Source organism: Apus apus, chromosome 15 (assembly GCF_020740795.1).
Source record: "Apus apus isolate bApuApu2 chromosome 15, bApuApu2.pri.cur, whole genome shotgun sequence".
Lineage (NCBI taxonomy): Eukaryota > Metazoa > Chordata > Aves > Apodiformes > Apodidae > Apus > Apus apus.
Genome location: NC_067296.1, coordinates 147,615 through 174,044, shown reverse-complemented (window position 1 = coordinate 174,044; position 26,430 = coordinate 147,615). Strand labels below are relative to the sequence as shown.

The following is a 26,430-nucleotide window of genomic DNA, read 5'->3' as shown; positions in this document are numbered from 1 at the left end:
TGTCCTTCCTGAACTGAGGGGCCCAGAACTGGACACAATACTCCAGATGCAGCCTCACCAATATACATTTTGTTTATATCAAATACACAAATTATAGTATATGCTATGAAATACTGGTACAGTGTAAAGTTCAGCAGACTGGACAGTGGTTTTATTAACACACTAGGAGCATTTTTCTACTTCAGAATGTAGATGAAACCAGGACCCAGAATTTCCTAACTTTGGGCTGGTATGAGGGATTGCTCCATGTAACCGTGTCTAGTCTGTCGATGGACACAGGCCTCTGCCCTTCTCGGCCCGCGAGGGGCCCGACGCAGCCGCCCCGCAGCCCCAGCCCCGCCCCGCCCGCTCCGCCTCACGGCTCCGGGGCTGCGGACCCGCGCCCCGCCCGGCACGCGCCGCTGCGCATGCGCAGAGCGGCCGCCCGCCCCGCCCACCACCCCGGTGCGAGCGCAAGCGCGGAACCCCGCCCCTAGCGCGCGCCGGGAGCTCTGCGCACGCGCACAGCCACCCAGACAGCCCCGCCCACTCGCAGGAGCGTGATGACGTTCGCGTCGCTCTCCACGGCCCCTCCCAGCACGCGCTGTAACGTCCACAGCGGGCCCCGCCCCTCTCTATAAAAGCGTCGGGGGGCAGCGGGCGCCATTGTGCTGCGGAGCGGGCCGTGGCTGTGCGCTGTGCGGGCCAGGCAGCGCCGCTCCCGCGCCCCTCTCCTCTCTCTTTCCCTCTCTTTTCTCTCCTCTCTCTCCCTCCCCGTCCCCCCTGGACATGCCGCGCGTCTACATCGGCCGCTTGAGCTACCATGTCCGGGAGAAGGACATTCAGCGCTTCTTCAGCGGCTATGGCCGCCTGCTCGAGGTCGACCTGAAAAACGGGTGAGCGTCGTCCCGCGGCCTGAGGGCTGGCACCGCTCGGCGGGCGCTCCGGGACCCTGCAGCGCCCCGTTGCCGTCGCGGCGGCCGGGCGGGCCGTGCCCGCCGCCCCTCTCCCTCCGCCCCCATGTTGTGGGCAGCTCCCGCCGCGCTGCCGCGTGGCGCCCGCCTCAAGATGGCGGCGGCGCGGGGGGAGCGGGGGCGCTGCGGCGGGGCCGGCCCCATTGTGCTGCCCGGGAGCCGCGGGTGGGGGCCGGGCGGTGGCTGACGGAGCATTGATTCTTCCCCTAGTTACGGTTTCGTGGAGTTCGAGGACTCCCGCGACGCCGATGATGCCGTTTACGAGCTGAACGGCAAAGATTTATGCGGGGAGCGGGTGATCGTGGAGCACGCCCGCGGCCCCCGCCGCGACAGGGACGGGTACAGCTACAGCAGTCGCAGTGAGTACGAGGCCGCCTCTCCGCGCGGTTTCTGGGCTGCTTCGGGCGGAGGGCGGTAGGCGAGGGGAGGCGGCTCGGCTGTGTTGGCAGGGCAGAGCCGGGGTGATGGAGTGGAGGGGTCCGAGTCAGCTGGGGCTGAGGGGGGGAGTTCGCTGCCTCTGCCAGCGCGGTGCTGGGGGATACCTGGTGCATCGTGGGGAGCGAGTGCTCGGCTCACTGAGGGCTGCAGGCATCTTTCCTGGCACCAGCGTTGCACTCAGATATCCCCTCAGAAACTTAGGAGGGCAAATCTGTGAAGCAATTCTGGCCGCAGGATTGTGGCCTAGAAAGGGTTTCTCTTTAGTTATGAACGGTATGCTCTGCTAATTTAAGGGCTCCGGTGTTCTTGGGAACATTTGGATGAAGTAGCAATGTTGCATCATTGATGTTAATTAATAAATACCGTTGCATAATTGGGGTAGAAGCACTCGGCTGTGAACTTCCATGTGGATGTTTCAGTTGAATATATAAAAAGGGTGGGGGGAGGTTTTCCAGCAGGAGTCTGTTTTACTAAGTGGGGGATGTTGTAAATATTTCTATGTTCAGCAAATTTACATTAGCTTCTTGAGCTGAGCTATATAGAACTTAACTGGCCTAGTACTGTAATTGAAAGTACTAAGGATTACTTCCAGTAATCTCTAGAAGCTTGGTGTTTGGGGGGGTGGGTCTTTTTTAAAAGAATCAAATATATGTTGTGTAAAATTGTTGCATGTTCAATTCAAACTTTTTAACAAGTCCTTGATGTTTCAATTTAAAAGTGACCAGTGGGGCTGAGGCTGTGTCCACTGAGGCTAAGATGACTGCCTTTCCTGATTGGCCATGGCTTTTCCATACATTGTGTGACCCTTGCCCTATGACCCTTTGGCTGACCTTACCGGAAGCCATGACGACAGCAGCCTTTTGCCATTAGACGCAGGGTGATGGTGAGGATTCCAAGGGTTAGACAAAACTGGTTAAACTGAACTAGGTGACTGTTACCTTGCGTGTTTTGTGGCCAAACCACCACCAAAAACCTCATACTGTGATGTAAGTACTTAGTGTAACTAGTAAACGTTTTTATAAAATGTAGAAATGCATGTAATCAGTTAAGTTTTATATTTTACAATGTTCTGTAAAATAAAACTTAGCAAGGTGAATCTAATAAGGAGCAGTCACTCTCTAACAGATCTTAGGAGCACAGACTTGTAGGATTTTAGTCTGTTTGATTTGCCATTTACATAGATTATGGCAAAATTGAAAATTTTATTGGCGGCTTAGAGAAATAAAGTCCTACTCCAGTAAATGTAACTGTTTAACTAACTTTTTCAGAACATTGAATTTTATTTATGCTAGGAGACAGTCTAACTTTTTTCTTTGTACAATAAAGGTGGGGGTGGTGGCGGATATAGCAGTCGGAGACAATCTGGAAGAGATAAATATGGACCACCTGTTCGTACAGAGTACAGACTGATTGTTGAGAACCTTTCCAGTCGCTGTAGTTGGCAGGATTTGAAAGTATGTATGAATGTCCTATCATAGAGCCTGTTGTGACTAGCAGGAAGCAATGACTTCCTTTAATATCAATGTTCAATTTTATTGAGGTAGAAATAATTGAGAAGCATTTATGCATGCATGTTTACCCACAGTTAATGCTTCTTGCATTTGTTCAGACTTGGCTTCAGCTGATGTAATTGCAGAGCATAAATCCTGTGGAATGGCTATGGAATTCTTCATCTGCTCTTTGCAGGATTTCATGAGGCAAGCTGGTGAGGTAACCTATGCAGATGCTCACAAAGAACGTACAAACGAAGGAGTGATTGAGTTCCGGTCTTACTCGGACATGAAGCGTGCCCTGGACAAGCTGGATGGCACAGAGATCAATGGAAGGAAGATCAGGCTGGTTGAAGACAAACCACGGTCGAGTCATAGGCGATCGTACTCAGGCAGCAGGTCAAGGTAACTTTGGGACACATCAGCCTCTGCGGCAAGACTACTTAGGAGGTGTATAGGTGGCCCTACCAGCTCATACCCATTCATAGGTTGCCATACCTTGGTATTTTTATATTCTTTCATATTTTATGAATAGGATGATGTCTGAGAATAGAAGGAATTACTTCACATAATACAGAAGAGCCAGTTTTCAGATGTGACACATCAGATTAATTTGTTGAGAGTATATTGAATCTAGGTGGATTAATACGACGCCCTGATGTGGCCACGCTTGTTTTTGATAAGTTCTTTAGCAGCTTTTCTCTGTTAGCACAGGAGAGCACACCAAGCAAAGAATAAGGCACAAATTACATTTTAAATTATTATAGGTCACGGTCTAGAAGACGGTCCAGAAGCAGAAGTCGTAGAAGTAGGAGCAGCCGCAGTAGGTCCCGTAGTGTCTCCAAAAGCCGTTCCAGGTAAGTGATGCATTGTTTTCTGTTAGTACAGGAGTTAGGTATTTACAACTGCTGTTAAGTACGCTTCAGTTCATGCAGAATAAACTGTCTCTTTTTGAAAGATCTAAATCCAGGTCACGAAGCAAGGACCGCTCACGTTCCAGATCTAAAAGCAGGAAGTCTAGATCAAAGAGCAAATCGAAACCCAAGTCTGACAGGGGCTCACGCTCTCACAGCAGATCCAAGGAGAAATCTGAGAAGTCTCGGTCCCGATCCAGGTCCAGGTCTCGATCTCCCAAAGAAAATGGTAAAGGAGATACTAAGTCTAAGTCCAGGTCAAGGAGCAGGTCTCGCTCCAACTCTCCACAGCAGCAGCCATCTGCCAAGGCTCGTTCAGAGTCACCACCCAAAAGAGCTGCATCGAGGTCCCATTCCAGATCTCGTTCAAAATCTCGCTCACGATCAAGATCTAGTTCAAGAGATTAAGACTAGAACTCTCCTCTTGCATTGCACACTATTATGGAACATTTTCCTACTTGTCAGGCCATTAGTGTTATGTTAGTACTTCAGAAGTTGGTTCTTTTATCTTGCAGGAGTGAATGGCCTAAAAGTAAGAAGCAGTGAGGCATAAAGGTTTTAATTTGTATCCCAAGTTTGAAAACACAAGATAGGGTGGTGGTACATAGCAGGAAGGGTCTCCCTTTTGTAGAAATTCAGCTCAAAGTTTGATTTTATAGCATTTCTGCAGGAGCAATTTAACTACTCCTAAATGCAAGGTGGTTTTTATATTAAAAGTAAACCGAATATAAACAGGCTTAAATCTGGGCTTTTTTGAGAGTATAATTTTTTCCTTTTTTTTTTTTTCATGGTTTTAGAACTATCAGTATCATTAGCTTAATAGGTTACAGCTTGCTACTGAATGCAGGATTGCCTTGCTGGGTAGGTCATATAATTATCTGGTTAATTTATGGAAGCAGGCTGCAAACTTTTTCAACTGGTAACAATTCTAGGAAGATTTTAGACCAGCAATAAACTAAAATTGGAGCATTTGTGTTGTATCTTAACTTGCCAAAAGAACATTCCCCCCCAATACTGTGACTGTATTAGAGGTAATAAAGGTACTCCGGAACCTGTATCTTGCAGTATTGCTGAAAGATTCTACATTTCAGACTTGAAAGAATGAAAGTTTTCTGATAATTTTTTGCTTGAGTATCAAGTGTCAGTTACTGTCAGACACTGACATGTCTCTTGGATTTGATCCAAGTCACTAGTATGTTGTATGGTTTGTCAGCCTCTAAATACCTATTGGATATGAAAACTAGGTAAATAAAACTGTCTTCCCTCCCTTTTGACTCAATTTATGTTAGCGTTTTGCTTCAGGTGAGAACTATAATCCTATTGTGTCTTAAGTCTCAACTTTATTGGAAATGTAATCTCTGAGCTAGAGTTCCAGTCTAATCAAAGGCTTTGCTAAACCACAGTTGCCAATTCACTTAAATTGTCAAATAGGTCTCATCCCAAAAATTCCCCTTACAGCTAATTTGATTTTTGTAACATGCAATAGCAAACATTAGAACTGCCTTGTACTCTTTATACAACGTGTAGTTTGACTTGTATAAAATTAAATCGGTGACTCAAAACTTGTGTATATTGCAGTGTAATGGGATTCTTTCTGCCTCATGCTGGGAAAATCTCAATTTATCCTTCTTGCCTCTTGTGCTGGAGTAATTTTGTTTTACTAAGGGACTTGGGAGCTCTTAACTTACATTTGGTTTTGTGTCTGAGGCCAGTTAGTCAACCAAGCACAGTTGGTCCCAGGACATTGTCCTTCAGGTGGGACTGGGTTTGAAAGAAGCACCTCTGGTCAGAATTGTACACATCTGGTCTGTGAATTGGAGCAGGCAGAATCACAGAATGGTTGGGGTTGGAAGGGACCTCTGAAGATCAAGTCCAACCCCCCTACCAGAGCAGCACTCAGAAATTGCATTCAGACAGGTCTTAAAAGTCTTCAGAGAAGGAGACTCCACAACCTCTGGACAGCCTGTCCCAGGGCTCTGTAACCCTCACAAGAAAGTTCTCCCTTGTGTTGAGGTGGAACATGTCAAGTGTGTGTTCAGATGTGACTTGATGCCACATTTTTTCCTGGAGTTCTTTATGATCTAAATAATAATTTTGAAAATACTGTTTCTTGCCATTTCCTAATCGTATCCAGAAACTTGAGCTATTGCCGCATTTGAGTAGTTGTGCCAGTACAAGGAGAGATCCTGGCATAAGTAAAGGTGGTTTTGCCTGCTAAGCTCATGTTCCTAATGGAACCCGAACAGAAGTGATTGCATGGCTGGTGTTACTGTAAGATCAGGTTATTGTTGCTTTTATATTGTACGCTTTTCCATGCTGGTTCCCATCCCAAGCATGGAAAACCAGCTGCATTTGAATTGCTAAGCTAAGCTTTCCCATGGCTGTATGACCAGAGTTACAGATAATTGTGGTGAGACTAAATCCATGCTTCAGCTAAAGTGGTATTCTCTGCAGCGAGAGTGAGATGACTCTTGTGTATAGTTAAGTTGTGGTAAGCATTATTTTTTTTTTTAAAGGAAGCTCTTAGATAAGGTGTATTTTACCATGATTAGAAAGTTAATATGCTGCAGGCACTGACTTCTCTGTGTTGGATTTCCCTTGGAGCTCCCTTGGGCTGCTATGCAGAAAACTAACAGCCCTTTACTGTGCAAATGAGGCAGGAATTCCTTGGCATGACTTGCATCCTTCTGGATTTGTTTTCCTCTGGAAAACTAGTAGGGTTTCAGTAGTGCCAGATGCTGAGCCAGTGAAGTGCAAAGCTTGAGATCAACACCTTAAAGAAGCCACCAACAAAACCCAAGCACTGTAGCCCCGCTAGCTTGGTCAGTACCAAGTTTTTGTAGGAGTGGAAGACTCTTGTGTATTTGTGATCACAAGTGTGATTATTTCTGAGATCCCTTGCAGGTACTGCAGACGTATGGTTTGGATAAAGATCTTACACTTTATAGAAAAGACCATACAAGACTTGAATGCTTGCTGGGTTTTTGCAGCTGTAGGATGTGCTTTGCATTGGCTGCAGTAGTAGCAGAAGTCGATGGCAAAACCATCTGGTCTTGCTTGTATCTTAGTCTTTAACCTAACAGTGGAGCCATGTTTTCAGGGATGTGCTTCAGTATTAGACATGTGTACTTTTTTTCTGCATTTGGTAAACCAATATAAATTTGATCTTAAAAAGACAAAAAGAAATGTGGCTTATCAAATACGGAGTGCAGGAGTGACTTAAAATATTAATGTCTTATAGCAAATTGTGAATGAGAAATCAATACCATTCAAAGAGTGAAACTTGGGATTTGGGGCTGTATTTGGGGTCTTTTTAGTCTTCTATTAAAAGAAGTGTCCTTCCCTGTATTTTGGTGTTCAACACAAGTTCTCTACTTAAATCAGTGATTCATGTGATGTAAAATACCATCTTTAAAGTTAGATGGTGAAAACACCTCTCCTCCTTAGTGTGTCTCACTTGAACCCTGGCAGACAGTAGGGAAATATTTCTGCTTCATGTAGGTGGTGAGTCAATGCTCTTCCTAAGGCCTTGGAAGTGATTAGAAATCTTCCCTGCCCCATTTCCTTTGAGCAGCAGTGACACTGACTGTCATGCACAAATGGGGAAATCTGGCATTAAAATTCTTGCTCAGAGTTTCTGGATGATCCATCATTTGTGTGCTTTTTCCCAGCTCAAAGCAGGTGGTTTTCAATGCCCTTGCCATGGGCAGGGACACCTCTCCCGCTAGATCAGGTTGCTCCAAGCCCCATCCAACATGGCCTTGAACACTTCCAGGGATGGGGCTTCCACAACTTCTCTGGACAACCTGTTCCAGTGCCTCACCACCGTCATGGTGAAGAACTCTTCCTAACTAAATCTGAATCTAAATAGATCAGATCTCCTCTATTTGCCGTAATCATAATGTCCCATCTCCTGGATGAAGAGCAGTGTTTCTCCTAGAAATGGCTCAAGTGCAAAACCTTTCCCCTGCACAGTGTTCATGTTTCTTGTTCTGCTCAGTGTCAGCATCCTTGGGATGCACCAACCTAGGAGGAGAATCATACAGCAAACGGGCTCTTGTGCTCATGGTGGCTCAGCAGTGATGCTGCACTGGTGGGTGCAACTGCTGCCCTTGGGCAGCATCTCCTGGTCTGCTGAAATTTCTGGTACAAACATGCTGTTCAGGGTGGAGTCAACGTCGACCAATTGGAGAGACAGGAGAAAATGTTTTGAAAGAACTTCTACACTTGCTTTATCTGGGTCTATTTGCTGACAATTAAAAACTGTTGCTCTGTGAGCTGCTAGTGTAATCCACTATGTGCCATAATGTAGGTGTCACATCAGCTTGATAACACACAGCAGAATTGTTCTGTAGTTCTCCATACCTTAAAGGCCCCTAGAGAGTGTGATTCATAGAATAGTTTGGATTGGAAGGCACCTTAATGATCATCTAGTTCAAACCCCCCTGCATGGGTGAGACACCTCCCACTTGACCAGGTTGCTCCAAGCCACAGAAACTGAGGGACAGAATTGCAGTGATTAGCCCACTGGGAGCAAAAGCTACAGATGCCACTTTGTACTCAGAACATCTCTTGTTGCACATCTGTCATTGCACCATCTCTCCCACAGCCCTGCTGCAGTCTGCACTGGTTAGGTTGAGTAGTAGTAATGGCTAATCCATGTCAGAATAAATTAGATAATGAAAGCATTACTAAGAGCTAAATTTAAGTAAAATCAGAGAATATCTTGAGTTGGAAGGGACCTGTAAGCAGTTGTCCTACTCCTCAGAGGACTACCTAAAATGATCCAAGAGCATAGTCCAGACACTCCTTGAACTCTGACAGGCTTGGGGCCCTGGGGAGTGTGTTCCAGGGACCGACCACCCTCCAGTGAAGAACCTTATCCTAATGTCCAACCTGAACTTCCCCTGACACAGCTTCATTCCATCTCCTCATGTCCTATCGCTGGTCACCAGAGAGAGGAGATCAGCACCTCCCCCTCCGCTGCCCCCCTTGAGGAACTTGTAGACTGCGATGAGGTCCCCCCTCAGCCTTCTCCAAGCTGAACAAGCCAAGTGACCCCAGCTGCTCCTCGTAAGTCTTGCCCTCGAGACCTTTCACCACCTTGGTCACCCTCCTCTGGACTTGTTAGTCTGATGTCCTCCTTCTGTTGAGGGTCCAGCCCTGCCCACAGTGCTGGAGGTGGGACCACCCCAGCACAGTGGGACAGTCCCCTCCCTCGGCCAGCTGGCAATGCTGGGCCTGATGCACCCAGGACACAGCTCTTTTGGCTGCCAGGGCAAACTGCTGACTGCTGGTCACCCTGCCATCAGCCCAAACCCCACATCTGGGGCTATTACACCAGCCAAGGGGCTTGAAGCCAGGAAAGCCTCCCCCTTTTCTGCTTAAAGTGGCTGTTTCCCAGGAATTGCTTATTCTGAGTTTATGGGTTTTTTTTCAATGGGAAGCCAATGGGAGAAGGTGAATGCTGGTTTCTTTTTCCTGAATCAGATCAAATATGATCTTCCCACTGCAGCAGGATTTATATGGGAAGACTTTTAGTCCTGTGCCACTAAAGGTTCCTTTGAGAAGTGAGAAAGCAACAGCAGCAACAAAGGAAGTACTTACTCATTACTTCCTGATTTTCAGGATCTAATTGCTTCACCAGTCTTTGACTTCATCTTTTTAAGGTATTCAATTTCTTGGAGTAGAAAACCTGGCAGATGGACATGCTAGAAACAAGGAGTTTGTTCCTGAGGTCCCCAAAGCAAGCAAGAGCCCTTCTGGCCCTGAGCTGGGCATGGCAGCAGTTGCCTCTCCCTGCCCGGTCTGTCATGCACCAAGTGCTGTTCTCAGTAGCTTTTTGTGATCTTGGTCCTTCTGTTTCCAGTCTTGCCTCCTTCAGCTCCCACATTCTGCAAATAAATGGTACAACCATTGTTTAAGTGTCTAAAAGGCAGACTTCTGTGGCCATAAAATACCAAAGGGGGGAGTGCAGTCAGCTGTCCTGGTTTTCACCAGGGCACTTTTGAGGTGCTCCTGAGCTCTGTGCATGTTGCTTTTCTATTTCCTCCAGAGAACTAGTTCAAGCTGGTTTTTTGCTTCCCAGCAATCCTGGGGGTTTCATATAAAGGTTCTTTGAGGCTGCATCGTGCTGGGGAGGGAAGGCTTCCCTGGTTAGGGCAGCCTGTGCCTGTCCACCCCAAACCAGGCGTAGGGAGCTGCTCTGGTCTCACATCTCAGCCCTGCAGTTCGACCGGTCTGCGAGGAATGTCGGGTTAGTATTAGTGACTTAGAGAAGAAAGCAGCTTCTGGCTTCCAAGGTCCCCTATCCCAACTGGACCATGGCGGCCTCACAGCCCCTGCGCGGGGTGAGGGCGGGGGCGCGCAGGACACGGCCCCGGGGGAGCCCCGCGCGTTGCCATGGCGACTCCGCCCCCGAGCCCAGCGCGCCACCGCCGCGTGGCGGAGCGCGCGTGTTGCCATGGCAACGGCGCTAATTAGGCACGCGCAGCCCCCGCAGCCGGCGGCCGCCCCCTCCCCGCGCGCGCCCGCGCCGGCCCGCCCCGCGCCGGCCCCTCCCCTCCCGCCGCCCGCGCCCCCCGCCCGGCGCGGCTCCCACCGCAGCCTCCGCAGCCCGGGCCGGGCGCCGCGGCGGCGGCCCAGCCGGTACGCGGTTCTGTGAAGCGCACGGCGGGCCGGGCAGCTCCACAGCGGCTCGGAGCAGCGCCCTGGCCGGGCCCCAGCCGCCGGGCCCCGCCGCGGAGGTAAGGAGCGCGGCTGGGTGCTGTCTCGGCCCCGGGACGCTGCCTGGCCCGGTGGCCGCTTCCTCGCCAGGGCTCGTCGCTTCTGTTTTCCTCACAGGCGAGGCGCTGGCCGGCCGGGCTGGGCCGGGCCGGGCTGGGCCGGGCCGGGCCGGGCTGGGCCGGGCTGGGCTGGGCCGGGCTGGGCTGGGCTGGGCGGCCCCATTCCCGGGGGCGGAGGGACTTGTCGATGTTGCCGCCTTTTATCGAACGGCACCTCGGGCGGGGCCTCGTCCCGGCCAAAGGGTGCGGCAGGGGTGATGGTGCCTGCCGGGCAGAGGCGGGCTGCGGGCTGGGGGCTGCGGGCTGCGGGCTGCGGCGGGGCTACCGGAGCGGACCGGGGGTTGCCGGCCCTGCCTGCCCGGAGGGCAGCGGGCCCGTTCTGGGCCATTTTCGGCCTGTAACATTTGTGTGCAGTGAAGTGTTTTTTCTCAAGGTGAGGCACTGCGCCCAACGGTGGGTGTATCTAAAAAAAAATAATTACAAGAAGGACGTACAGGTGCTTATCTCTTTTGGACAAGTTCTGTTCCGTACTGGTGTGGCTGCGAGTCCCACCGGGCTGACTGGTTCCAGCGGAGTTGTGTGTGGTGCAAGGTGCTGCCGAGGCATGACCCAGCGGTGCCCAGCAGGGACGGGAATGGGACTGTTCTTCCCTGGCTTTCCCACAGGATTTTCTCAGGTACACACAGAGGTTGGAAGCCCCTTCCAGGGTGGACACTTGGCCGTGTTCCTGCTGGTGTTCATTAAGCACTGCGTGAGCATGCTCTGCCTCGGATCCTGACAATACCACTGTAGCCCTTGAAAAGGTCCTGCAGCATGGAGGGGATTAGTCCAGCCTACTCGGATACAGAACAAACAGCCCAGGCCAGAGAGAGGATGCTCTGAACAGTCTAGGACAAGTTCTGCATTTATTTCTTTACTGGTTATAAAAGAAGATAAAAGACTGGACATTTTAAATTTTTGGATCATGCATCTGTCTCCTTTGGATGTTTCTGCCTGCTTATAAATGCTTGTGTAAAAAAATCCTGTGTTATGCCCTAACTCTCAGTAGGCTGTGACTTATGGCTACAGAGTGGAAGATGGGATGCAGGTGTCCCCTTGGTGCCTCTCTCAGCAGTGGCTGGGGGTCTGCCTCCAGTCTGCCCAGGCTTCAGGCTGCCTTGTGGCTTCATCGTTGAACTTGGAGGGGGTCACCTTGAACCCTTTGGGGTGGCACATGAGATCACTGATAACAGCTCATTTTCCCCTCCCGTGTGTCTGAGCACATCCACAGGCCGAAGAGCTAGTCCCAGTGGCAGTGGCACTTTGGGGGACAGCACGTGGCACCCAGTGCAAGTGTCTCTACTTTGTGTCTGAACCTAAAGTTGATGGCAGCTTTCTGCGCTCTGGTCCTTCTCTGTGTCCTCACAGAATCTATTGACTATTTTGAAATGTGCAACACAAACAGCCTCTTACTGCACAAAAGGACATCTCGTCCTGTTTTGAGTTGTTGATAAATACTGCAGTCCATTCCAAACCTCACCCCTTGCTCCAGCAGAACCTAGGAGGACTTGGTGGCCCCTGCTGGTTTATTCCAGAGGAGGTCTTGCCTCCTGAGTTTGAAGCAATAGATTTGGAAGGGAAGGAGTGTGTGTGCTTGCCTTGTCTGAGCAAAGGGTGTTCCTGACTGTGCGTCTGTGTATATATGAAGCAAGTGCATCTCTTAAATGCCTTCCCTGGGCAATGTCAGAAGATAGGGGATGATCCAAGGGAGCAGCTCCCAGCCAACTGTGTCTCTGCAGTGCTCTGGGTACTACTTGCATTTTTAGCATGATCTCATGCTGGTGCTTTTTCTTAAAGGCTCGGTTTTGTCACTGGGGATAATTAATAATCCAAACCTCAGCTGTTAATGATGGGGAAGTTCTCTGTTATGGCTGAGAAAATTCCTGAACAAGTAATTCACAATATCTCAGGCTAGTTGAGGTTGGAGGCACCTCTGGAGGTCAACTTGTCCAACCGCCTGCTCCATCAAGGCCACCAAGAGCCAGCTGCCCAGAACCATGTCCAAGTGACTTTTTAGTGTATCCACAGATAAAGAATCCACCACCTCCCTGGGCAGCCTGTGCCAGAACTTAGTCACCCTCACTGTGAAAAAGTGTTTAATGGTTCAGGGGAACCCTCCTGTGTTTGAGCCCATGATCCTCTGGTCCTGTCCCTAGGTACCACTGAGAAGAACCTGGCTCCATCCTCTCTATGTCTTCCCTCCAGGTATTTATGCAAACTGATGAGATCCCCAGAGCCTGGTCTGCTCCAGGCTGAACAGTCCCAGCTCTCTCACCCTCATAGCAGAGATGCTCCAGTCCCTTCATCACCTTTGTAGCCCTTGGCTGGACTCTATCCCATCTGTCCCTGTCTCTGTGGTACCAGGGAGCCGAGCACTGGGCCCAGCACTCCAGGGATGGCATCACCAGTGCTCAGCAGAGGAGAGGGGTCACCTCCCCCCACCTGCTGTGACACTTCAGTGCAGCCCAGGACTTACCTTCTTTGCTGGCTCATGGTCAACTTGGTGTCCACCAGTACCCACAAGGCCTTTCCTGCCAATTGGGTGTCAATCTTCTTTCCATCTGGGTGGCCTCCAGCATCTATCAGTGCAGATTTCAGCAATATGTAAAAATCTGAGAAACCACAAAGCAAATAAACATGTTAATATTGTTTGAAATACAGTTATTTTAAGCCAATTTTATGATGAAACACAATTTTTGACCAGGATGTGCTGTATAAAGTGCTGGTGGGGCTGTACAGTGTCTCTGCTGGAAACTGGTTCTCTCCATGCTCCTCTGTGGCCTGTTGCATGCAATGGATCCCTCTTCTTCCCAAACAGTGGATCATTTCCTGGCTTTGTCCTAGTGTTCCAAGAGCGCAGGTGTAAGACTGGCAGAGTTGCAGGCTCGTGTAGAGCAACTGTAGAAATGCTTTCCAAGCCCCCATGCCCCTGATCAGTGCGCTGGTGTGCCAGCTCCAGACAGTTCTTGTTTGATGAGTGTCGTGCTTTGGGCCCAACACGACAACAAAGAACCAGCCCCGTGGCCACTCACTCAGCTCCCACCTCACACACACACACTGTGGGATGGGGAGGACAGACCCAACTCATGGGTCAAGACAAAGGACAAGGAAGGTTCTTCACTGATTAAGGTCACGGGCAAAATGGACTCAACTTTGGGAAAAACAATAATTTCACAGTAGTGAATGCCCACAGGACACAGACAACACCCAGAGCAGGGCTTACCTATGTTACCCCACCCCTCCCTTCTTCCCTGGCCCAAATCCCTTTGTTCCTGTTTTCTCTCCCTCCTTCCCCCCACCAGCACAGGGGGATGGGGTTTAGAGTCAGTTCACAGGCTGGTGGTTCCTGCTGTGCCTTCTTCCTCAGGAAGAAGGATTCCTCAGTCCTCCCCTGCTTCCCCAGGGGGTCCCTCCCATGGCAGAGTCTTCCACCAACCTCTCCTCCATGAGCCCTTCCCACCAGGCCTGGAGCTGATCCAGCGCTGCCCACAGGGTCACGGGGGCTTCGGGAACAGGCACCTCCCCTGGCCCGGGGGCTTCCACAGCTGCACCATCCCAGCCCACTGGCCTCAAAATCTGAGTCCACTGGCCGAGTTCACCCCTCCTGGTGCCTTCAGGGAATGTTCCACCACATTCTTCCATGAACGCAGGGGCACAGCTGCCATCTCGCCATGGGTTGCAGGGAAACTTCTGCTTGGGCAGTTTCTTCCCCTTCTTCCTCACCAACCACCAGGATCTTCACCCCAGCACTGCCTTTCACCTCTCCAGCTCAGCTCTTTCTAAGTGCAGCTCTGCTCAGGTCCTCTTGTATGTTAATGGTAGAGGTTCATCTATTGTCCTTCTAATGGCTCCTTGGCTGGTTTTGGAGCAGGGGGAGCTTCTCAGCTTCTCACCGGAGCCACTCCTGGGGCCTTTCCCCTGCTACCAAAAACCTCACCAAACCAGCACCATGAGCTATAAACTTTGTGAGCAGTGGATCCAGTGAAGCCTGGTTGCCTTCAAGTATGTGTTTTGTGGCCAGTTTCCTTTGCATGTGTGAAGATGTGTATACAGGTCAGCTGTCCACACCTATGCTCTGGTGCTCAGTGAGTTCAGATGGTGCTCTGTGCTTATGCCCTTCCTGCAGGGTGAGGAGCAATGCAGAGAGCCCCTTCTCTGCGCAGATACTTGGTGTCGCAAACCTGAAGGTTTACTCTGATAGAGACTACTCTTACAGAGACATCTCATCTTACTGTCCAAGCTGGTTGAAATGGGCTTGTGTGGTCTAACTGCAGCCAGCCAGATGCAGGTACATGCTCAGACATGGAAAATGTGATTGCAAGAACTGCTTGACTGGATCAAAGCAGGCTGAGAAAGAGAGTGCTTCTGAATGAAAGTCCTCTTGGAAAATCCCTCCTTCCAGCCAGCATGTTGTGGGGCTGGAGGGACCAGAGGTTGGCATGTATGGCCAGGGTTTCTTAGGGTGGCTTTTCTCCTTTTTGGCTTCTTCAGAGGCAGAGCCAAAGGTCCTTGGCTATCCCTCAGCAGAAGGCAGAAGAGAGGAGTGAGTGGGCAGATTTTTAGGTCTCTGTGGACCTAAAGGAAAGACTGAACAGCAGGCTTGTTGAGGAGTGGGGCTGAACTACACCCTCTTTGAGACTTACGGAATTACTCTCAATACCAGGAAAAGCTGAGAACTCAGGACCTCACTGATAAATCTGAAATAGCTTTCACCTCTGCAATTGCTTGCTGTTTTAAAATCTGTATAGTGGGATTTTTGGAAGCTGTTAAGTGTTGGCCTAATTCTGGTCCTGTTGGGATAAGCAGAATTACACCAGGCATCACTGAGTCATGTGTAAGCCAAAAGCTTTTTAAGATCCCAACAAAATCAAATATTCAGAAAATAAATAAGCTTTTTTTTCATCATCTGAAGCAGTCACCAGATAGGGAATGTGTTAGTTTGTGTTGCTAATTGTTGTGCTAATTTGCAGGAAGTATGGTAAACCTCCTGAGAGGTTTTCAAGACCAGACTGGATAGAGCCTTGAGCAGCCGGGTCATAGCTGATGCTTCTGTGAGTAAGGGGTTGAACTAGAGACCTCCTTATGTTCCTTCCAGCCTGAATGATCCTGTGATCTTTAATAAGTCATACCAGGGCTTGCAGGAGACCTCTTGAAGTGATCTCCAGGGTGGTGGTACCTGCATGGGCTCTTGCTCTATGCACTGAAGCAACCAGACTTGTCTCAGTCATGGGCATCCTCTCCCTGCCATCTGCCAGAGGTCCTGCTCTCAGGGAGCAGTGTTGTCCAATGGGATGTGTGCCAGTGCCTTTGTCCTGCTGTGACAGTGATGCTAGGTGAGATCATAGCCATGACTGTGCTCTGCTACAAGTGATGCTTGTTTTCTCCTCATTTCCTCATATGCTGCTCCTGACCTCAGATATTTCATAGCAGGTTGGGTGTCCAGGGATTTTTCTGCCAGGGTTTTGAAAACTGTCAGTTGCAAACAATGTCTCCAATCCTGATTCTCACTCCTCTGGGTTGAGGATGGAGCTCTGCAGCCCAGGTGTTGTGTTATGCCCAGACCTGTCCCACCAGGAAGGCTCAGACCATGGTGGGGCAGTGATATGAAGCAGTGCTCCAAAGTTTGGAACTGTGTGTAGGGGTTATCTCAGAAATTCTGAATTAAAAGCTTAACAATGTGTGTTATGGTTGATGTGTGCCGTGTTGGTGGAAAATTGTTGCCTAACACCATGGAAGCCCTTGACAAGAGTTGGAAGAGCCCACCTGTTGGGGTTTGCTGGGTTTCAGCTGTGGCAACAATGTGCTTGCAAATTCACACCAACAATGTTCTTGCTGCTCATAAGTCACCTTCAGATAGCTTTGGACCTGTCTCCCCCCATGAATCTTAAAGGGAGAGAAATGTGGCTTGAGACCTCTGTAAGTGTAAGGTTTTGTGGTGACCAAGACCTCAAGGTTTTTCTTCCCTGTGGGGTGGAGCAGGACACATGCTTGGGGAGTTGTTTGCAGAATTTGTGCTCCACATGTGCTCAAAGGGCAGGAGTTGGGGCAAGGTGTTACGGAAAGGTTTTTTCCAACAACAGGTTGCTATGGCCAGAAGTGGCAGGGGAAGCACGGACACCACTGCTGAGTCACAGAATCACAGAATGTTGGGTGTTGGAAGGGACCTCTGAAGATCATTGAGTCCAACCCCCCTGCCAGAGCAGGACCTAAAAAACTAGGGTAGATCACTCAGAAAGGCATCCAGACAGGTCTTGAAAGTCTCCAGAGAAGGAGACTCCACAACCTCTCTGGACAGCCTGTCCCAGGGCTCTGTCACCCTCACAGTACAGAAGTTCTTCCTAATGTTGAGGTGGAACTTCCAGTGCTCCAGTTTTAATCCATTGCCCCATGTCCTATCACAGGGCACAAGTGAAAAGAGATTGTCCCTGCCTTCTTGACCCAGCCCTCATGTATTGATAGGCATTAATTAGATCCCCCCTCAGTCTTTTCCTCTATAGACTGAAAAGCCCCAGGTCTCTCAGCCTTTCCACTTGAGACAGGTGTTCCAGTCCCTTCCTCATCCTTGTAGCCTCCGTTGGACTCTCTCCAGTAGATCCCTGTCCCTCTTGAACTAGGGAGCCCAGAACTGGACACAACATTCCAAGTGAGGTATCACCAGGGCCGAGTAGAGGGGGAGGAGAACCTCCCTCGACCTGCTGGAGGCACTCCTCCTAATGCACCCCAAGACACTATTTACCTTCTTGGCCACAAGGGCACATTGTTGTCCCATGGACAACTTGTTGCCTACTAGGACTCCAAGGTCCTTTTCTATGGAGCTGCTCTCTAGCACATCACATCCTGGACTGTACTGGTGCATTTTGTTGTTCCTTCCCAGGTGCTGGAGGACTGCATTAGCTCTTGTTGAACCTCATGAGGTTCCTCTTTGCCCAGCTCTCCAGTATGTCCAAATCTTGCTGAATGACTACACGACAGCCTTCAGGTGAATCAGGCAATCCTCCCAGCTTCGTGTCATCAGCAAAGTTGCTGAGAAGACGCTCTGTCCCATCATCAAGGTCATTGATAAAGATGTTGAACAGGACTGGACCCAGCACTGATGCCTGAGGGATGCTGCTGAGGGGCTGATAAGAGGAACAGGAGGTGACAGTTTGTGGTAGGGCAGGGCTGTGGGCTGAGAGGACTCCTCTGCCTCTCTTCAGCTCCTTGGAGGGCTCCTGACTCGGATGTACTGTCCAGCTGTGGTAAGGGGACATGCCCTTTGCTAAAGTGGGGCCTTTCCCAGGAGGTTGTTGGAGGAGGGATTGTCTGGAAGGGAAGTTCTAAATCTCAGTTATTTAGTTCTTCCAGTTTAAGGAGCAGGGCCACAATCTATAATCCAAATTCATTCTGCTCACCCTGAACAGAGGCACAAGAGAAACAGTCTAGACAGCACTGGCAGCTCTGCAAGGATCTGGAGAGTGTTTGACATGTGATAATTACTGCTGATTATTTCCCGTGCAATAGTTTTCTAGTGTGTTCATATCATAGTCTGCTGCACAGAGCTGAGTTTGAGCATCACCCAGCTTGGGCTAGTTATTTCTCTTCCTTTCTAGGCTTTTCCAGTCCCAAGTTCTGTTTAAAAAAATAAAAAAAAAGCCAACAGCTCACACAAAATTACTAGTTATCCTTGAAACATTCAACCCAAGTAATGAATCAAGGATAAATATCAGATTTAAGTGCCTAAGGAAGCAGGGAAGTTCCTAGTAGGTTGGCTGCCAAATTAATTTTGGCTTTCAGCTGAAGTTCAGTGTCCAGTTGCTTCAGTTCTCCTGATACTTAATGCTGCTTTTCTCATGTTGCACCAGGAGGGCCCTAAAGGTCGGTACCGTCTGTCAGCTGAACGTTAGTTCGTTTCTGTTAACATACTTAACAGCACTGTAAACCAGAGGAAGAAGTAGATCTTCCCCTAACATAAGCACATCCCACTCTTTACATTCTTACCTAAAGGTTGTAATATCTCTGTCTTGTTGTCTCAGGTTTTAGAATTTCAGGCTTTGGCCTTTGTAGCCAAATCCTTATTTAATCATGGTTCACCAAAATGAGCATCCAGTTTTCCATGTGGCTGCCTTCTCTTTCAAATTCAGGCAGCATCAGCAGCAACCAAGACATCAGCATAGTCCCTGTAGCAGCCCTGGCTCCTTCCCAGCAGCAAGTGCTTTGAAGAGGGTGTGGGAAATAGGACAGATCCAAAACACTGAGACACTTCCCCAATGCACTGTCCTCAAACTACTGCAATCTTGGGGACACTAAGACCATACTTTTCAGCAGGAAGGGAGAGATCCCTGGGCATCAAGAAGGCAGGGACAATCTCTTTTCACTTGTGCCCTGTGATAGGACATGGGGCAATGGATTAAAACTGGAGCACTGGAAGTTCCACCTCAACGTGAGGAAGAACTTCTGTACTGTGAGGGTGACAGAGCCCTGGGACAGGCTGTCCAGAGAGGTTGTGGAGTCTCCTTCTCTGGAGACTTTCAAGACCTGTCTGGATGCCTTTCTGAGTGATCTACCCTAGTTTTTTAGGTCCTGCTCTGGCAGGGGGGTTGGACTCAATGATCTTCAGAGGTCCCTTCCAACACCTAACATTCTGTGATTCTGTTGAGATCCACCTTCCCTGAGCACATGCCATGATACTGCTGGTTTTCTGCTCATCTCTGTGTGTCCATTGTGTTTGTCACTGGAGCAGAAGCAGCACCAAGAGTCCTCCCTCCCTAAGGCACCTTGGGTACCGAGAAGCAATGCTGGTCTGTCCTCCAGCTTGCAGGCAGTTCCTGGCCTAGGGCCATCCTGGTGTAGGCTCTGTCCCACCTGCTGGGGCACAGCAGAGGCCAGCTGCTGCCACAGGGACAGGGAACCAGGGAAAGCAGCTGACAGGGCCACTGTAGCCATGTTCAGCTGGGAGCTTAGGTCACCAGGCAAGGTCTGAAATGAAGCCAAGATCCCAGTTGGCAGATCAGGTCCTGCTGCTGCCAGAGAGCAGCTGGAGACCAGTGCTGCTGCAGGCTGAGGGTAGACCAACATGGAGCCCCAGGGCTGATGGGTGCGGGTCCCAGAGGAGGCTGGTCAGGGCCAGTAAGGCCCAGTAGTGGCCCCAGGGCCTTGATACCTTGCCTACTCCTTGAAATTCATGGTTAGATGGGTCAAACATCACCAATCCTGTGAGGAACTCAACTAAATGCAGTGGACTTGATGTTCCTCCTTCGTTCCTCACTCAGGTAAACTTCTATCACTGCCAAAATCTGTCAAATTCTGTCTTACAGCCAGTTGGAAGATCAAGAGTGACTGCCCAACAGGAGAACTGGAACGAGAACTTCAGGGACCTCTGTCTTCTCCACGGTAGGATTTGCCAGCCTTTAGTCACAGTCTGCATCAGAGTGGTGTAGGCACCAGTGGGAGCCAGTAGCAGCCATAGCTTGTGGTGGACCTGCTGTGCTTGTACCATCTTATGGTGGTGCCAAATAAGAAAAAATCCTCAGTGTTTGCAAGATCTGAGCTGGGATCTCACAACAGAGGCTTTACTGGGTCATGTTGGTACCAGCTGTGACCTTCATGCTGTTCTCTGTTGGGTTCAATGGGACTTTAATAGATCTTACATGGGTTTCTGCTGGGAGATGGTGGAAGGGAAGGGACAATCCTCCACAGTCTCTTTCTTACTCCTTTGTTGTGTTTGTACTTGTACCTCAGTTGATTTCTCTCTTGCTGTCTTTCAGTGTCTAGCTCTGTGCTCAGGTGAGGTGATGGACACCAGAGCGGAGATGGAGGTTGTGAGAAGCACAAAGGGGAATGCCCCTGGGGAGGTCAGTGTCCACGTGGTGACCACAGAGAGCCCTGTGCAGAGCAACCATCTGCCAGCGACTGCCTTCATCATACCAGGTATGCAGAACTGTCCTCTAACTGGTGCCACCTCAGCCTTCTCCCCCAACATTGATGCTTCACACCTCTTGTATATTTGTGCTTCTCCCAAACTTCGGGAGGCTAAGCTGTGCTGCTTAGGGGTTCTTTGTGGCTATCTCACCTCACTTGGACGATTTGTGGCTGATCAAAACCTCTTGAGTCTTAAACCAAAGCCCTGATGTCTGGGGCACTGTGCCAGTGCAGCAGAGTGTCCTGAATGCCTGCTCTGCAGGGCATTCGGGCTCCTGGGCTGCGCCTTGTCATAGTGTCACAGAATATCTCAATTTGGAAGGGACCTGTAAGGATCATTGAGCCCAACTCCCTGCTCCTCGCAGGACCACCTAAAACTAAACCATATGACCAAGAGCATAGTCCAGACACTCCTTGAACTCTGACAGGCTTGGGGCCCTGGGGAGCGTGTTCCAGGGACCGACCACCCTCCAGTGAAGAACCTTATCCTAATGTCCAACCTGAACTTCCCCTGACACAGCTTCATTCCATCTCCTCGTGTCCTATCGCTGGTCACCAGAGAGAGGAGATCAGCACCTCCCCCTCCGCTGCCCCCCTTGAGGAACTTGTAGACTGCGATGAGGTCCCCCCTCAGCCTTCTCTTCTCCAAGCTGAACAAGCCAAGTGACCCCAGCTGCTCCTCGTAAGTCTTGCCCTCGAGACCTTTCACCACCTTGGTCACCCTCCTCTGGACTTGTTAGTCTGATGTCCTCCTTCTGTTGAGGGTCCAGCCCTGCCCACAGTGCTGAAGGTGGGACCACCCCAGCACAGTGGGACAGTCCCCTCCCTCGGCCAGCTGGCAATGCTGGGCCTGATGCACCCAGGACACAGCTCTTTTGGCTGCCAGGGCAAACTGCTGACTGCTGGTCACCCTGCCATCAGCCCAAACCCCGCTTCTCTTTCCACAGGGCTGCTCTGCAGCCTCTCCATTTGTCCGTATAACCAGGATTACTCCATCCCAGGTGCAGAATCCGACACTTGCTCTTGTTAAATGTCAGAGCTGGTGATTGTCCAGCTCTCTAGTCTATCCAGATCTCTCTGTAAGGCCTGTCTACCCTCGAGGGAGTCCACAGCTCCTCCTAATTTAGTGTCATTGGCAAACTTACTTAATGTACATTCTAGTCCTGCATCTAGATTATTTATAAAAACATCAAAGAGCACTGGTCCTGAAATTGAGCCCTGGAGAACCTCACTGGTGACTGGCCGCCAGCCTGATGTGACCCCATTTACTCTGAGTCTTTGAGCCCAAACCATTAGCCAAATGTTCTCCCAACGTATTAAGAACTTGTCTTGCTGTGTGCTGAAGATTTTGTCTGGGATACTGTGAGAGACAGTATCAAAAGCTTTTCTGAAGTCCAGAACCCCCACATTTGCTGGCTTCCCTTGGTCATCTCAGGGGGTGATCTTTTAATAAAAGGAAATTAAATTAGTTAAGCAGGACTTTTCCCTCATTAACCTGTGTTGGCTCTGACTAGTTACTGCATTGTCTCTCAAGTGTTTTTCAGTAACTCTTAGAATAACCTTCTCAAAAAATTTACCAGGAGCTGAAGTGAGACTGACAGGCCTGTAATTTCCAGGGTCATCCTTTTTACCCTTCTTGAAAATTAGGACAACAATTTTCAGCCCAGCTGACCATTGTCTTTCAGGAGGTGTGTGAGCAAACCACAGATGTGTGTTAGGTGAGATCAGGGGTGTTATTTAGAAGCAAATCTCCCAGTTTTTCCTACTCCTGATGCCTCAGTTCCCACTGTGGAGTGACCTTGGGCTGCACAGTGTATTCCTATGAAATGAAACTAAACTGGAAGATGCCAGCACACTCCTGCTGCATCAGGGCATCCTGGTCACAGGAACAGTCAGAGGTTAGGCTGAAGCAGGAACTGTTAAATACAGATAGAGTTGGTGCCACCCCCCAGCATAAGCCATTGCTGGTTGCAGATCTTGTTTGGTCATGCTGCCTGCTTGTAGGTGCTTCAGCCCACAGCACTGAACCCTCAGCTGGGAGACTGTCATCTCTGTCATTTTGTGCTGCCTTTGAGCCTTGTTTGCATCAGTTAAGTGTTCTGTGTATGCCTCTGGTTGTTTGTTTCCTTTCTTCCCTTCTCAAGCAAATGCCACTACCATCAACCTTCCCACGAGCACCTTAGAAATCCAGCGCTTGCCCCGGGAGCCACAGAGGAGCACAGGGGCTGACAGGCCAGAGAGGGGAGCAGGGACTGAGCCCATCACAGCTGCTGTCATTCCCCAGATCAGCGGGGTGCAGACCTGCAGCACAGTCCGGGTTCTGGAATGGAAAGACGGGGTGGCTACTTTGCCTGGGAGTAACCTGCGGGTAAGTTTAGCCCTGGGCCACTGTGTTTGCTGCCCCCGCTTCCCCCCCCTACTCCCTGCAGCTGCTAGCCCTTCTAAGTGGCAGTCCCCCAGCATGTGCTGGGCAGGGACCCCCAGGATTTGAGGTCACCCCTGGTAGTACTCACACTCCAGCTGGAAGATCCTCTGTTCCATCACTGTAAGGCTCCTCTTGTGCCCCGTCCCTGTGCCCCATCCTTGAGTCCCAGCCCTGTGCCCCTCCCATGTTGTGAGCTTAGCAGGGAGAGCCCACTCTTGGTTCCTGGGGGGCTGTGACAGGTCTGCCTGAGCAGGGAGGCAGTGGGATGCTGTGAGCTGTGCAGGGCATCTTCTTTCCAAACTGTGCTATGGAGTTGGCTCTTGCCGAACTGCTGCACTCACCCTGGACACAGTGTTCTTGCCCCCATCAGACAGCAGATGCCTCTAGGTGTGGAATCATAGAATAGAGTCATAGAATCATCATCAAGGTTGGAAAAGATCTTCAAGATCATCAAGTCCAACCGTCCGCCATACTACCCCCAACCACTAAGCCAACTCCTTCAGCACCATGTCCACCCTTTTTTGAACACTTCCAGGGATGGTGCCTCCACCACTTTCTTGGGCAGCCTGTTCTGAGACCTCAACACTCTTTCTGGGAAGAAATTTTTCCTAATATCCATCTGAACCTCCCCTGGTGCAGCTTGACCCCATTTCCTCTTGTCCTATCGCTGGTCACCAGGGAGAAGAGCCCAACACTCACCTCATCACAACCTCCTCTCAGATAGTTATAGCCAGCAATGAGGTCTCCCGTCAGCCTCCTCTTCTCCAGGCTGAACAGCCCCAGCTCAGCCTCTCCTCATCAGACCTCTTCTCCAGACCCCTCATCAGCCTGGTTGCCCAAACCTGCACCTAGTGCTCAAGGTGCAGCCTCACCAAGGCCAAGCAGAGGGGCAGGATCACCTCCCTGGTCCTGCTGGTCACACTATTCCTGATGCAGACCAGGATGCTGTTGGCCTTCTTGGCCACCTGGGCACACACTGCTGGCTCATGTTCAGCTGCTGTCAGTCAGCACCCGGAGGTCCCTCTCTGCTGGGCAGCTCTCCAGCCACTCCTCCCCAAGCCTGCAGTGCTGCCGGGGGTTGTTGTGGCCAAAGACCCAACATTTGGCTTTATGGAAACTCCTGGCATTGGCCTTGGCCCATTGATCAAGCCTGTCTAGATCCCTCTGTTTACCCTTGAGACATGAAATAGCTTGCACAAAATGTGCCAGTTTCTCAGCTGATACTTGGCCTCAGGGCACCACGTCCTCCAGCCATCACCCTGTCCCTTGTGCTGCCATCCTGTGCTCAGGTGTCACCTGAGTGCAGGCAGTGTGCAGGGAGGGGCAGTAGGACAGGTGACTTTGGTACTTTGCTTGCCTCTGTGGTTGGAAGGGCTCTCCTCTTGTTGGGTGCACTAATGACCAAACAAACCATGTCACTCACATGTTCACATACACCCACTAGATGTTAAATGACATGACTGTCCTCTTTGTTAACTCTTTCCTTGTTTTTTGGTTCAATGACATAGTTTCGAATAAATGAGTATGGGACGCTGAAGGTGGTGAGTGCTGATAAGATTCCTCCAGTGGAAACAGTAAAGGAGGATCACACAGAGAAAGATGGGGACTCAGAGGTGGCACCCACCAGCAGGGACAATCCTACTGTGTCTCAGGGTAAGGGCACCATGGTGGCACTTCTGGGGTAGGTACCATCATCCAGTAGGCACTGACTGGCATAAGCCCTGAGCAAAGCAAATGTCTCCTGCTTCTTGCTCTCCTCCCTTTGATACACCTTGTGCCTCACTGCTCCTCTTCTCTCTGACTCAGATATGCCAGAGCAGACCAAGCTGCCAACAGCAGAAAATATGTGTCACTGTGATACCTGTGGCCAGAGACACGTTTCAGACAGAGCCTGGGAAGGCAGGGGCTTCTGCAGTGAGCGCTGTCACCAGCAGTTCAAAGAAAGGTAAAGGAAAGGGAGTCTGCTCCATGCAGAGCCATGTCAATCCATCTGTCTGCCCTCCCTCCCCTGGTTTACATCCTCCACGTGCAAAGGATGGAATTGCCTTTGTCTCTAGCAGGTCCTGGGGACTCCACTTGTTTCCTGTTTTCATGTAGGCAGAGTGCTCTGGTTGCAGTGGGAGGCATGAAGGCTTGTCTCAGGGGACAGCAGAGGAGCCACAGTTCCTCATGCCCAATTTATGGCTCGTAAACACCTATCTGTCAGAGCAGGGCTGCAGCAGGAGTTGCTGTAGTGGTTGCTTCCGGCCTGATAAACAGCGGGAGATGTGGGTTGTGAGGGCATTTCCAGTCCCTCTGCTTACTAATTTTTGACTCCTGGGACTCATTTTCCAGCATCTCCATGTGACTCTGATGCACCTCAGAGCCCTGCTACAACACTAGATTGCTTTTGATCCACCCCTGGGTTCAGGTTTCTGACACCCAAGCATGTGAGTGTGGTTCTGATCTGTACCCTGGTTCTAACATTTTGCCCATTTGTTCTCTTAAGAGGAGTCCTTACATTAGTCAGGAGGAGTGGGAGCCCATATAAGTAAGAAATAGGGTGACAGAGGCTCTCCAGCATTCCTGACACCCCAGCTGTTGCTATGTACTGTGCTGCAGTGGGTTGCTGCCCCTTCCTCCATGCAGGTCTGTCATTGTGGAGAACTCTGCCAGCAGCACCAATGCCACTGATATCCTCAAACCAGTGAAGAAACGGAAGAGGAAGGACTACCAGAGCCCTTCGGAGGAAGAATATGAATCTGAGCAAATGGTAGGAAGAGGGCAGGGAGGGCATGTGTGTGCATGGGCCAATGTCAAGGGTGGCCTATGGGCAACTCCTTTATTGCACTGTAGGTCTGCACAGTTCTCATTGGTGCTTTTCAGTGCAGGGTCGGCTCTATGTTGAAGGGGGTAACCTTCCTAAACTGTCCTATGAAGAGAGGCTGAGGGAACTATGATTGTGTAGTTTGAAGAAGAGGAGGCTGAGGAGAGAGCTCATTGCTCTCTACAACTGCCTGAAAGGAGGTTGGAGGGAGGTGGGTGTTGGGCTCTTCTCTCAAGTGAATCATGACAGGATGAGAGGAAATGGCCTCAAAGTTGCACCAGGGGAGGTTTAGACTGGATATTAGAAAATGTTTAACCGAAAGAGTGGTTGGACACTGGAACAGGCTGCCCGGGGAGGTGGTGGAGTCACCATCCCTGGAAGTGTTTAAAAGAAATATACATCATGCTTAGTGACATGATTTAAGCGCTGAATGGGTGAATTAGGTTATGGTTGATGGGTTTAGGTTATGGTTGGACTTGATGATCTTCAAGGTTCCTTCCAACCAGGATGATTCTATGATTCTATTCTATGATTCAACATACAGCTGATAGGAGGTTGATGCCAAGAACACTTGAATGTGTGGAGCACAAGGGCTTCTAGACATTTGGCTGGCTGTTTGGTATGCTGAGCACCTTGGCTTGGGCACAGCTAGATATGTCCTGATTGGAGTTTAGGTATTGAGT

General features: G+C 50.2%; 2 protein-coding genes across 6 annotated transcripts in view; both read left to right on the top strand.

The window, feature by feature from the left end:
• Positions 1–622: 622 nt before the first annotated feature.
• Positions 623–5,357, top strand: SRSF6 (serine and arginine rich splicing factor 6). Its single transcript, XM_051632802.1, has 6 exons — positions 623–875; positions 1,164–1,312; positions 2,718–2,845; positions 3,078–3,286; positions 3,649–3,738; positions 3,840–5,357. The coding sequence occupies exons 1-6, from the start codon at positions 769–771 to the stop codon at positions 4,201–4,203; spliced, it is 1,047 nt and encodes a 348-aa protein (XP_051488762.1). The 5' UTR covers positions 623–768; the 3' UTR covers positions 4,204–5,357.
• A 5,158-nt stretch (positions 5,358–10,515) lies between these two features.
• Positions 10,516–26,430, top strand: part of LOC127390802 (lethal(3)malignant brain tumor-like protein 1) — a 34,115-nt gene continuing 18,200 nt past the window's right edge. For 3 of the 5 annotated variants that reach the window (XM_051632797.1, XM_051632799.1, XM_051632800.1), the window contains exons 1-5: positions 20,352–20,525; positions 22,661–22,884; positions 24,450–24,594; positions 24,748–24,886; positions 25,570–25,693. In XM_051632797.1, coding sequence (XP_051488757.1) covers positions 20,390–20,525; positions 22,661–22,884; positions 24,450–24,594; positions 24,748–24,886; positions 25,570–25,693 — 768 coding nt within the window. In that variant the 5' untranslated portion in view covers positions 20,352–20,389. Of the gene's footprint in view, positions 10,542–19,912; positions 19,989–20,351; positions 20,526–22,660; positions 22,885–24,449; positions 24,595–24,747; positions 24,887–25,569; positions 25,694–26,430 lie in introns of those variants that run through there. The other 2 variants (XM_051632798.1, XM_051632801.1) reach the window with 2 other exon arrangements.

Excerpts from the sequence above, each read along its gene's own strand:
- SRSF6 (XM_051632802.1), top strand. The coding sequence starts at position 769 with ATGCCGCGCGTCTACATCGGCCGCTTGAGCTACCATGTCCGGGAGAAG. Across the intron at positions 3,287-3,648 it reads TACTCAGGCAGCAGGTCAAG|GTCACGGTCTAGAAGACGGT; the intron begins GTAACTTTGGGA and ends AAATTATTATAG. Across the intron at positions 3,739-3,839 it reads GTCTCCAAAAGCCGTTCCAG|ATCTAAATCCAGGTCACGAA; the intron begins GTAAGTGATGCA and ends TCTTTTTGAAAG.